This window comes from Diceros bicornis, chromosome X, assembly GCF_020826845.1.
Source record: "Diceros bicornis minor isolate mBicDic1 chromosome X, mDicBic1.mat.cur, whole genome shotgun sequence".
NCBI classification, from domain to species: domain Eukaryota; kingdom Metazoa; phylum Chordata; class Mammalia; order Perissodactyla; family Rhinocerotidae; genus Diceros; species Diceros bicornis.
In genome coordinates, this window is record NC_080781.1 from 138,478,896 (window position 1) to 138,491,712 (window position 12,817).

Consider the following 12,817-nt stretch of genomic DNA (forward strand, 5'->3'; position numbering starts at 1 on the left):
AGCTGATAAGTCTGACAGTAGCAGGTATTGGAGTGGCTTCATGTTGCTGGTGGCCACGTCAGTTGGTGCCACTATTTTGGAAAACTGGCATTTTCTCCTAAAGTTGAACATTCAGGTTACTCCCGACTCAGCAGTTTCACCCCAGGCATGTACCTAAGAGAAACTCTTGTACGTTGACAACAGGAGATGGAGTAAGATGCTCACCCCAGCAGAAACCTGGGAACAACCTGAATGCCATCACTGGAGAAACTGGGAGAGCCACAAGGAAGAATTTTTTTAACAGCTCTACTGAGATAAAAGTCACATACCTTAAAGTCAGCCTTAATTCAGTGTTTTTTAGTATATTCAGAGAGTTGTACAACCATCATCTCTGTCTCGTTCCCAAGCGTTGTCATCACCCAAAAAGAAACCCTATTCCCATTAGCCGTCACTCCCCAGCCCCCGGCACCCACTCATCTGCTTGCTATCTCTGAATTTGTCTCTTCAGACATTTGATGTGAATGGAATCATACAGTGTGTGGCCCTCGTATCTGGCTTCTTTCACTCAGCGTAATGTTTTTGAGGTTCGTGCCTATTGTAGCGTGTACAAGCACTCCATTCCTTTCCATGCCCGAAGGATGTTCCTGTGTGGGGAGAGACTGCCTTTGTTTATCCATTCTTCAGTTGATGGCCACTTAGGTTGTTTCCACTCTTTGGCTGTTAGGAGTGATGCTGCTGTGAGCATTGTGTGTGGACATGTGTTTTCATTTCTTTTGGGTACATACCTAGGAGTTCCCCCATTATTTATTTATTTATTTTTATTTATTTATTTTTCCCCCCAAAGCCCCAGTAGATAGTTGTATGTTATAGCTGCACATCCTTCTAGTTGCCGTATGTGGGACGCGGCCTCAGCATGGCCAGAGAAGCGGTGCGTCGGTGCGCACCCAAGATCTGAACCCGGGCCGCCAGCAGCAGAGCGCGCACACTTAACCGCTAAGCCACGGGGCCGGCCCTCCCCCATTATTTTGAAGCAAATCCCAGACACCATATAATTTCATCTGACAATGTTTCAGTATGCATCTCTAAGAAAAGATTTAGGGGCCAGCCCGGTGGCGCAAGTGGTTAAGTGAGCGTGCTCCACTGTGGCTGCCTGGGGTTCACCGGTTCGGATCCCGGGTGTGCACCGACGCACTGCTTGGCAAGCCATGCTGTGGCGGCGTCCCATATAAAGTGGAGGAAGATGGGCACGGATGTTAGCCCAGGGCCAGTCTTCCTCAGCAAAAAAAAAAAGAGGATGATTGGCAGATGTTAGCACAGGGCTGATCTCCTCACACACACAAAAATAAATAAAATAAATAGAAAAGATTTAAAAAAACATAGCTACAATACCACTCTCACACCTGAAATAGTTAACATTAATTGCTTAGTGTCATCAAATAGATTCTGGGATACATTTTGACAGGATTTCCTGATGGATTAGATATGAGCTGGGTGGGGGAGGGAGGAGTCAAGAAGGACTCCGAGGTTTTTGTCCCGATAACTGGAGGATGGATTGGCCATTAGCTGACAATAAGGAAGGCTGTGGGTGGCCCTGGCTTTGGGGGACTCGCAGGAGTGCAGTGTTGCAGAGCTTAGTTTTGAGAGGACTACTAGATGCCCAAGTGGAGCTGTTGATCTAACAGGGAAAGTTAGATGGGGAAGGCCTCCCTGAGCGGCCGTTGAGTAGGGACCAGAAGACAGTGAGGGGTGAGCCATGTGGGTATGTGGGGCAGGCACGTTTTGAGGGCGGGGAAAGCACGTGCAGAGGTTCAGAGGAAGGAGCATGCCTGTCATGTGCAGGGAACACCAAAGAGGCAAACATGGCTGGGGCTGAGTGGGTGGGGGCTGATGAGGGCAGGGTCGCAGGGGCTGCTCGTGTGGGCTTAATAGGCCAGTGGGAGGATTTGGCTTTGGTCCTGAGTGTGACAGGAACTGTGGGAGGGTGCTGTGCTGGTGTGAGACGTTATCTGGCTTCCTGTAGAGTACAAAGTGTAGGAGGGGAGTTATGAGTTGAATTGTGTCCCCCCAAAATAAATGTCCACGTCCTAACCCCCAGTACCTGTGGATGGGACCTGAGTTGGAGATAGGGTCTTTGCAAATGGCATCAAGTAAAGATGAGGTCCTACTGGAGTGGGAGGGGCCTAAATCCAATGACTGGTGTCCTCATAAGAAGAGAAACAGACACACAGGGAAGATGGCAACATGATGAAGGCAGAGATTGTGGTGACATGTCTATAAGCCAAGAAACATCAAGGACTGCTGTAAGCCTCCAGAATCCAGGACAGTGGCCTGGAACAGATTCCCCCCCAGACCCCTCAGAAGGACCAACCCTGCTGACACCTTACTCTTGGACTCGTGGCCTCCAGAACTGGGAGACAGTACATTTCTGTTGTCTTAAGCCCCCCACTTTGTGGTCCTTTATGGCAACCCCAGGAAATTCCTACAGGTACAGGAGTGGAGGGGGGAGCCCCAGTGGAAGCCCATGGCAGCGGCCTGGCATGGGGCTCTGACCAGGGTGGGCACTAGCCGACAGGATCTGCTGTCAGGCACAGACGTGGAGATACTGGGCAGGCAATTGAATAGCTAAGTTAGGGTTCGGGAGAGAAGTTTGTCCTGGCGGTATGAATTTGGAAGATAGCAGCCTCTAGGGGATATCAAAAGCCTTGAGACCAGATCAGATCACCATGCATGTGCACGTAGATGGAGAAGAGCCGCGTTCTTGGGACAGCAGTTGCAAAGGAGAGGGGAGGGAGTGGCAGGCGGGTATGTGTGTGCGCACGCGCGTGCAGGAACGCGGGGCAGGGCTGTAGAGGGCAGGAGTGGCAGTTACTACGGAGGGGTTACTGTAGAGGGGTCGGGGGTGGCGGCAACTGAGGTTCAACCCTGGGTTGAGCAGCCTGAGGTTGTGAGGGACCTGGGTCTGGACAGTTTGATGAGGGAGACCAGGTGATGGGGAGTTTGGACAACTCTGGAATTTTGTCACTGGTGGAGGTCTTCAGGAAACAGGGTCAATCTAGCTCACCTTCTAGTGGCCCCAGGCCTGTGGAATGGAGCATGTATTTTTGTTGCTGTCTTTGAGTCTCGCCTCCCTTGGCACCGAGTCTCAGAGGGGCCGGGAGATTCCTGTTCGGCTCAGCCCTCACAGCCTGGTCATCAGCCTCATGAGACTTGAGGCACCTCTGTGCTGCTGGGTTTCATGTTGTCCCATCTGCAGGGATAAGGAGGGGCTTGGGAGTGTGGGCTCATGGGACTCTATCTGTTTCCACTGCCTCAGTTGCCTTGCTAGGATAGGGAAGCTTCCATAGGTGAGATGAGTGGGGATGCTGAGGGCAGAAGAGAAGCCCTCAGGGTGACATGTCTTGGCCCTTGCAGGCTGTCCTGGGGCTTGTGGCTGCCAGGGGTGGGCAGCTGGTGAGAAAGCATTGCTGACAGGAAGTGGCTTTTTTTCATGCAGCAGATGGCCGAGGACAAGGCCTCAGTGAAAGCCCAGGTGACGTCCTTGCTGGGGGAGCTCCAAGAGAGCCAGAGTCGCTTGGAGGCCGCCACCAAGGAGCGGCAGGCTTTGGAGGGCAGGTGAGTGGGTAGAGAAAGCCCACCCTGGAGGCCTCTGGGGGTTTCTCTGTGAGAGGGCAGACTGGAGGACGTGGTGCATGAGCACGCGTGGGCATTGGGGCAGCAGGTGCTTAGAGGAGCTGTGGGCTGGGCAGCTAGGACCTGGGTCCCAGCGGTGCTTCTGGACTCTCTGACCTTTTGCTGGAATTTGGATGATTCTCTTAGGGGGCATTTCGGGGGGCCCCACGAGCACACCCGTGATTCCCAGTGATCTTGGGAAGCACTCCCAGTGCCCTCATAGCTGAGATTTACTACAGGGAAAGGGCACACGCTGGGACCCATGAGGACAGAAGACACAGGTCGGGGCGGGGAGAACCCCAGGCCTTAGGCCCCTCCCAGGAGGGGCCCACCAAATGCTCTCCCTTCTCTAGCAGTGACATGTGCGTCACTGGAGACCCAGGGAACCTACTCAAGACTCAGTGCCCCGGGTTTGATTGGGAGCTGGTCACGCAGGGCCCCCTCTGCCAGGCACGCACCACACTTCCCGACTACTGGAGGAAAGCAGGTGCTCCCCGTAAACCATCCTGTTCTGCAAAAGTCCAGGTGCAGGGACCACCCTTAGCAGTAAGGAAAGCGTCATGGTGGCGTAGGGGACTCGGACCAGCCCACCGTCCAGGTGCCACCCACTCCCAAGGGCCAACCTTGCAAGCGGACCCTTCCGAACCTAGCAGCCTCAGGCCTGCCAGTCACTCTTTTCTGCAAAGGTGGGGTTCCTGGAAGTGGTGTCATTGGGTCAAAGGGCACGGATGTTTCTGCAGTTCTCATGCCGCCCAGCGGCTGCCCTCCAGAAAGATGGGTCCAGCCGAAAGGGGTGTCACCAGCTCCCCCAGTGCAGGAGGTGATCAGGGTGTACTGGGTGGTGTCAGGGACGCCTTCCTGAAGAAGGCTAGAGGAGCAGGCAGGAGTTTTCCAATGGGTCTGAATAACGTTTTAGACGCCCCCTCCCCTTATCAGAGCGATATGTGAGACGGCGCGAACGTGCTTCCATCTAGAGAACGGACTGCGAGGAAAGGCGTCAAAAGGCTGGGCCTGGTTGTCTCTGGCTCGTCGCATTCTGGTGTCTTCCCACCGCGTACTCTTGTGTACTGCCATGTTTCCAAAATCACGTGTAATTTTTAGGACAATTTGGTGTATTTCCTGCCTATCTTTTTTCTGTGCATGTAAAAGAAGCTCCTGGAGGCGTGGTGCTGTCAGTGCAGTTTTGCAGCCAACTTTGGTCAGTTAATGACCCTGCCCGGGTGTTTACTCCGGCAGTTGTAGGCTCCTGGGCTACCTCCTTTCTCATCCCTCCTCCATGTGGTCAAGCATGTAAATGCCAAGCTGGGCAGCTCAGGGCACAAAATCTTGCTTGCATCTCAGATCATTCGGTGTGGCCATTTAAACAGCTTCAAACTCCATACACATGGCTGCTCTCTGAGCCCCAGACCTGGCATGTCGGAGTGGCCCTTCCCCTTGTTCCAGGGCCCCTGGCAGGCAGCATTTCCATCTGGTGATGATGATGGCAGCACCTAACTTTTGTCGGATCACAGATGGATATGTGTTCAACGTATTTGGACAAGTGCGGAGAAACAGTGAGACCAGTGAAAATGCCCAGTAAACTCCCCACCCAGAAACACCTGTGGTTGGGATCATGGAAGGCCTCGAGACAGCAGGATGACATGGCTGGTGCCTGAAATTGGAGATTTAGGGAGCTGTGGGGAGATACGAGTGTGGAGATGGGAGATGGGGGCCGTAGGGTGCTACGGACCTGGATCGGAAGATTGAGGGAGAAGAGATGAGCTGTTCCAGCAGGAGTGTAGAGGGAAAGAGGAATTCCCTGCCAAGGCCATTGCTGTCACCCAGGCAGGCAGGTGGGAGGCTCCTCTTTCAGGTGTGGGCGTTTGGGACTCCAGCTGAGTCATTGAGGTGGGCCAGCTGCCTCTTTTCTGCTTCTAGGACAGCAACCAGGAGGGAAAGAGTTGCCTGAGCACACTGACCCCCCTCCTATTCCCAGATCTTCTAGAAAGGCTTGTCTTTGCTGACTGCCTCCACTTCCTGTCCTCCCAGTCTCTCCTGACCCCCTCCACTGAGACTGCTCTGGCCAGGGCCCCCAGCAACCACCTCTTAGAACCCAGTGGGTGGTTCCTGGGGGCTTCTCTCCCCTGGTACCAGCAGTGTCCTCTTCTGGGGCCATCTCCTTCACCTTGGAAGGGGCTTCCCTAATGGGTGTCATTGGACTGAAGCCGAGCCCCAGGTCTCCTTGCCACCTGTACTTGGTAGCCTGCCGGGCACCTGTGGTGACATGAACACGTCACCCCCAACCTCGTGCCCTGTGGTTGTCCCTGTCTCCGGTGACGGCGCCTCCACCCGAACAGCTGGTGGCCTCCACCTTTCTCACAGTGCTTTGGCTCTGCGTTGACAGGACATTCTGAACCACGCCTTCTCCCCGCGCCTGTCCTCTCCTGCGGACTGCTGCGATTCTAGCTCTCTCTGGCTCTGCCTTCCTTCTGCTGCCAGTCCTTCTCAGCATGGCAGGGATCCTGTGAGCACGGTGGGCAGTGCCTAGCACACCCTGCTCCTGCCTGGGCCCTGCTGTGACCTTCCTCTTCCCCTGTGCCAGGGCCCGGGCAGCCAGTGAGCAGGCCCGGCAGCTAGAGAGCGAGCGGGAGGCGCTGCAGCAGCAGCACAACGTGCAGGTGGACCAGCTGCGCATGCAGACCCAGAGCATGGAGGCCGCCCTGCGCATGGAGCGCCAGGCCGCCTCGGAGGAGAAGTGAGTGGGTTCCTGACACTGGGAGGGATGGAGACCAGGGGGCCATCAGTGGCTTTCTGCGTTTGGGGGAGCCCTTCTAGGGACTGGCTGTCCCTTACCATTGTCACACCCAAATGATCCATCTTTGATATGATAATATTATCCATTCTCCAGTCCATATTCAGATTCCACCATTTGGCCCACATGTTAACAGCATCCGGTCCAGGATCCTGCATTCTTTTCATTGGTGTGCCTTTTGAGTCTCCTCTAATCTAGAACAGTCGTCCTGCCTTTCAATGTTTTTCATGAACTTGACTTTTTTTTCTTTTTGCGAGGAAGATCAGCCCTGTGCTAACATCTGCCCATCCTCCTCCTCTTTTTGCTGAGGAAGACCGGCCCTGTGCTAACATCCGTGCCCATCTTCCTCCACTTTATATGGGATGCCACCACAGCATGGCTTGCCAAGTGGTGCGTCGGTGTACGCCCGGGATCCAAACCGGTGAACCCCGGGCTGCCGCAGCGGAGCGCACGCACTTAACCACTTGCGCCACTGGGCCAGCCCCTGAACTTGACTTTTTTGAAGAGTGCAAGACAGTTGTATTTTATTATAAACATTTCTTTTTGTACTTTTAAAAATGTTAGCTTTAAGGAAAATGATAGTAACTATTGAGCAAAGCCTGCCTCACAACTGCTGGCCTTTAAGGCCCAGATGCACCCTGGAAGCACCACTCCTATCTGTAGACATAACAAGCAGGAAGAGGGTGGAGTTGGAAGCAGGAAAAGCTGTGGCTGGACCAGGACAAGGTGGTTTCTTCAGCGAAAGCTCCTTTTTCTTAGGCGGAAGCTGGCTCAGCTACAGGTGGCCTATCACCAGCTTTTCCAAGAGTATGATAACCACATCAAGAGCAGCATGGTGAGCAGTGAGCGGAACCGAGTGAGTATGGCAGGGACGTCCCTGGGCCTGTCTAGGACTGATCTTGCCCTGGTTCCTCTCCTTACTCCCCCAAATTTGGGGATGTTAGGACTCAAGGCCCTACCTGAAGACTTGACAGAATTGGCTTTTGGGGAGGGGTATTCAACTTCTCCGAGAGCTTTGTCAAGGCCGCAGTGTGACGGCTCAGGGCAGGCCGCAGGGAGCTGGGACGCTCGGGCTGTGCTGCTTGCTGCCTACAGTCAGCTGGGCTGGGCCTCTGGATGTTCCCCCTGTGGGCTTGGGACATGCTTGCTCCATGGCCGGCCCTTCCTGCCAGCCATCACCAGCTTGGCTCCTGGCTTGTATTTCCCCGAGCCAAGGTAAGCCCTGGGAATGTTTCCATTTCCAGCAGTGTCGAAGGTGGCTGGGAGCCCTTTTCTAGTTTGTCCTCATCAGACCTGTACTGGGTGCAGTTTCTAGCAATCACATTTTAAGAAGGATGTCATTAAATGTCAGCGTACCCAGGGGAGACTTATAAGGGTAAAGCCTGAAAACAGGTCACACGAGGAAAAGTTAGTTACAAAACCGCGGCCCTTTGATTTCCAGAGGGAAGACTTGGTGGCGTGTGTGGGCGTCTGTTTGTGTGCATCTGTATGTGTGTCTGTATGTGCATGTGTTTGTAATGTCTGTGTGTGCGCGCATCTGTGTGTGCGTGTGGGGGACCAGCAGACCTTTGACCAGGTGGCAGAGCGGAAGGACCGATGGGTCTTGGCTTAGCGGGCATGTGGTACGGTGTTATTGCAGGAGACCAGCTCAGAGTGGAGTGGTGGTCTCAGGGGGAGTGTGGCCCCTGTCCCTTGAAGGGTTGGAGCAGGGCTGTCTAGCTGGGGAATCTGGGAAGGGCATGTCAGCTTGAGTGGGAGGCTGTGCCACATGACCTCAGAGGTCCCCTCCAGCCTCTGCCTTTGCAGTACTCTGCAAACACTGATGTCTTGTGGTCAGCATCGCCCTAGCGCTGGCCAGCTGGGGTTGATGTTTCGTTCTTCTCAGCTCTCACCTGGAATGGCAGCTGACCTGAGGGCAGCCTGACCCCCACTCTGCGCCAGCTTGGGGTCTGTCATCTCCCCCTTGTCCATCTCCAGGGAATGCAGCTGGACGATCTTAAGCAGCAGCTCCAGCAGGCCGAGGAGGCCCTGGTTGCCAAACAGGAAGTGATTGACAAACTGAAGGAAGAGGCCGAGCAGCACAAGATTGTGATGGAGACCGTTCCGGTGCTGAAGGCCCAGGTGAGGGCTGTCCTCTGTGGCCTGCATGTGGGTGAGCAGACTGGGCCCACTGGTGCTGCGACCTGCTGTGTCTCTGGTGTCATTTTGCAGTGGCTTCTTGGAAGCTTTTCGAGTCCCTTGTGCTGTTCCTTGAGCTCTCAGTGCACGTGGGGTGACTCTCTGCACCGTGGGCTCTGGGAGGGCAGGAGCAGGCTCTGCCCTGTTCTCTGGTGCCCAGCACGGAGTGTCTAATGAGTGGCTGTTGGATGGCGGGCATGTCCCCTCTCTTGGCTTTGCCAGGCGGATATCTACAAGGCGGACTTCCAGGCAGAGAGGCAGGCCCGGGAGAAGCTGGCTGAAAAGAAGGAGTGCCTGCAAGAGCAGCTGGAGCAGCTGCAGAGGGAGTACAGCAGGTTGAAGGCCAGCTGTCAGGAGTCAGCCAGGTGGGCCTCAGAGTGTGTGCCCCACAAGGAGCAGGGCTGGGTACTGGGGGGGTCTCCAGTAGTAGCTACAGGAGACTGAGTGTTCCTGGTTTGTTCGGGTAGGGTGAGCTGGCCCTCTTGCTCCCCTCCTTCTGCCCTGTCCTTCCACCAGCTTTGTGTACCCAGACCTTGACTCACACATATTGATCGGACGGTTTCTCTTCTCTAAGGATCGAAGATATGAGGAAGCGGCATGTAGAGGTCCCCCAGCCCCCCTTGGCCCCTGCCCCAGGTAAGTGAGCTGCAGGAGGAGGGGGGAGGGTAGGGCGCTGGAAGAAGGATTCTGTGACGGAGGGAGGGAGCTCGGTGGGAGCTTGCACTCACCACCCCTCCCCATCGGTAAGGGGTGTGGGGAAAGGGGAGGAGCTCGTGGCAGGGAGCCTGGTAGTTGGCTCCAGTGTCAGGACTTTCTTTCTGTGCCTGCGCTCTTTCCCCAGCTCACCACTCCTTTCACCTGGCCCTGCCCAGCCAGAGGAGAAGCCCCCCTGAGGAGCCGCCCGACTTCTGTTGCCCCAAGTGCCAGTACCAGGCTCCTGACATGGACACTCTGCAGATACACGTCATGGAGTGCATTGAGTAGGGCCGCCTGCCGGTGACCAGCCCGGGACAGTGCCATCTGTGCTTTCGTTTCCCACCCACCGAGTACTGAATAGTGGGCTAAGTGACAAAGAGCAGGCCACTTCTTTGAGCCCCAAGAGCTAGCTGCTGGGCCCTATGCTTCAGCTCCCCTGTCTGTTGGTTCACCTCTTTTAGGGTACATGGACCCCCAGCTAGGCCTGACGCTTTGCTCTTTTTGTTTGTTCTGTCTGCTTGAACCTCTTGTCCCTGGGGCTCCCTTTTCTTCCACCTCCACTGGGGAAGTCAAGAATCAAGGCCGGGGCTCTCAGAGAGAACTGCCTCCCCGGCGAGATGTGTAGGGGCCCCTCCTCCCACCCCGCTGCGGTGCCTGCGCTCTCATGGGCTGCGTAGTTTTCCACGTGGGGGCTGCACCACTGTGGATTAAACCGGTTGGTTACTGATGGACATGTGGGTTGTTGCCAATCTTTTTACTGTCATTAATAACGCTATAGTGAAAATCCTTGTGCATCTATCATGTGTATCTTTGGGTTAGGTTCTTAGAAACAGCACCATTGAGCATCTGCCAACAGGGTAGATGATGCCGGGCCCCCTTGCCCCCCATGTGTGGTTTCCCGCCCACCTTGCTCCCCATAGCCTTGCCATCCACCAGCCCTGCGATTCTCTATTAGAAGACTGAGCTTGAGCATCTTTTCAAAGCTTGAAGGATCCTTTCAGTTCTTTTGGTGTGAACAGCTTATTTGTATTTTTTGCCCGTTTTTCTATTGGAGTGTTCATCTTTTGTTACTCAGTTTACAGGAGCTCTTTGGTCATGAGTGGGATCTGCTCTTGCGTGTGATAGAAGTTGCGATGATCTTTTCCTGCTGGGCCTTTGGGCTGGGTGTCTGGGTCTTGCTCGGTTTGTTACCTTTGTGTTATCACATTTATCCACCTTTGGGAGAAACTGCTTTGGGGTTGGAGTTGTTGAGACTGCCCCGGGGTCTGATGGAGGGCTGCTTCCCGCACTTACACTTTTCCTTTCCTCTTCCTAACACTGCAAGAACGTGATCGCCCAGTGTGAGTGGTGGTGGCCGTCCTTCATAACATTCCAGAAGATTGTGATGCCCTGGCCTTGCGAACAGGAACCACTTGGCAGCAATTGGCAGATTACAAACACCAGAGGACTCTTCCTTGTTGTTCTGCAAGACACTGAATATTTCCTAGGATGTCAGAGCCATGGGCATTCACTGTGCACTTGTAGTGAGGAGAGGACATTGGAAGTGGAGGGAGAAGGCAACACAGGCCCCTTGGTTACTCCTCAGTGGCCTGGCCTTCCCCCCGCCCTCCTCCCAGCTTCCCAGGTTGGGAATGGGGTATTGCGAAGCCAGCCCTGGGTCTTGTCACGGGACTTCCTGCTATTTGGCAGTGAGAGAGCTGAGCAGCATTAGGATGGAAGTCTAGTATTGGGACTGAAAACAAGCCTGGGCTGGGGGCTTTCTTGGCATCTGCAGGGTGGGAGCGACTTTTCCATTTTCTGAAGCCCAGGTGTCTAATTGCAGATTGTACTTCGGGAAAATGTTAAAAGGCACGGACAGGCTCTCCGCTCATGGATGCTACATTTCTATCCCAATCCTACAATTTTTCTACAAGAGCACTTTCAGTTTTTAGGGGGTGTATTAGTTTCCTATGGCTGCTGTAACAAATGGCCACGAGCTTGGTGGCTTAAAACAACAGGAATTCATTCTTTTACGATTCTGGAGACCAGAAGTCTGAAATCAAGGTGTGGGCAGGGTTGGTTCTTTCTGGAGGCTCTGAGGGAGAATCTGTTCCAGGCCTCTCTCCCAGCTTCCAGTGGTTGTCCTTGGTGTTCCTTGGCTGGTAGACACAGCACTCCAGTCTCTGCCTCCATGGTTACGTGGCCATTTCTCTTCACCTTACTGTCTTCTCTTCTGTCTCTTGTAAGGACATCAGTCATTGGATTTAGGGCCCACCTGTATCATCCAAGATGAGCTCATCTTGAGATTCTTACCTTCGTTACATCCACAAAGACCCTTTTTCCAAATAAGGTCACAATCACAAGTCCTGGGAGTTAGAACGTGTGCATATCTTTTGGGGCCACCATTTAACCCAGCATGGGGGCCTCTTCTGGAGCCCACACATTAGGGCAAATGCAGTCGAAGGCAGATGTCTTTAGGACGTGCAGCTCTGGTCAGGGGCTTGTTCCCTGGGGTGATGGTGGCCGCTGAGCTGCAGAGGCACATGGCGCTCTGTGGCGGGGAAAGCTGGAGTTTGGTGCGGGACAGGCCCTTGCAGGCGTGGAGACTGTTGTTCTTTCAGACGTCTTGTCTCCAGCTGGACACTGCTGCCGGGGCCAGCAGATGTGGGCAGGAGAAGGGGGTAGGTTGTAGTAGGACAGAACCACTGGACCACCTGCACCTTCCGTAGTGGCTGCTGGCTGTGTAGGGATGGGCTTGGTGCTTCTAAGAGGGTGAACAAAGGCCTGTAGGAGCCCGTCTCTGACTAGCTCCCTCTTCTGAAAGGAGATTGAAAGAAAGAATGTAAGGGGCCGGCCCTATGGCATAGCGGTTAAGTGTGCGCGCTCTGCTGCTGACAGCCTGGTTTCGGATCCCGGGCGCATACCGATGCATTGCTTGTCCGGCCATGCTGTGGCGGCATCCCACATAAAGTAGAGGAAGATGGGCACAGATGTTAGCCTAGGGCCAGTCTTCCTCAGCAGAAAGAGGAGGATTGGCATGGATGTTAGCTCAGGGCCGATCTTCCTCACAAAAAAAAGAAAGAAAGAAGGTGAGACTCAGGAGTGGTGAGAGAGCGGATGTTCTCTTTCCGGGGTACTTTCCTCAGGCTCCTGGCAGTAGTACCATGCAGGCCACACAGCAGCAGCAGCCGGGAGCTTTACAGACGTTCCTGCCTGGGCCCTGGACCAGCTGAGTCAGGGTCTGGGCGTGGGACCAGGCATTGGCTGGGAACCACCGCTCTTTTGAACCTTCCCTTTCTGGAGTCTGGGTGTCCTTGCTACCTGCCTCCTTCCTTCTCGTAGCATTCTGTAGGGTCCAGCTGTACATAAGACCCCAAGGTCTTTATTTTAAACCAGGCCATTCGCCCACATGTGAGGGATTCTGCTTTCTTCCTTTCAGGCTTTACCTAGGTTGGGCTTCCAGAACAAGTGGTTGGATTCCTCCCGTGAGGGAAGCAGCCTGCCTGTCTTATTAGCTGTGGCCCC

General features: G+C 54.5%; 1 protein-coding gene across 4 annotated transcripts in view; it reads left to right on the forward strand.

Moving 5' to 3' along the window:
* Nucleotides 1–10,097, forward strand: part of IKBKG (inhibitor of nuclear factor kappa B kinase regulatory subunit gamma) — a 20,036-nt gene extending 9,939 nt beyond the window's left edge. For 3 of the 4 annotated variants that reach the window (XM_058535036.1, XM_058535034.1, XM_058535032.1), the window contains exons 4-10: nt 3,473–3,591; nt 6,230–6,382; nt 7,199–7,295; nt 8,417–8,560; nt 8,840–8,982; nt 9,192–9,253; nt 9,459–10,097. In XM_058535036.1, the coding sequence (XP_058391019.1) occupies nt 3,473–3,591; nt 6,230–6,382; nt 7,199–7,295; nt 8,417–8,560; nt 8,840–8,982; nt 9,192–9,253; nt 9,459–9,601 (861 nt within the window). In that variant the 3' untranslated portion in view covers nt 9,602–10,097. The remainder of the gene's footprint in view (nt 1–3,472; nt 3,592–6,229; nt 6,383–7,198; nt 7,296–8,416; nt 8,561–8,839; nt 8,983–9,191; nt 9,254–9,458) is intronic. The other variant, XM_058535033.1, reaches the window with a different exon arrangement.
* The last annotated feature ends 2,720 nt before the right edge of the window (nt 10,098–12,817 follow it).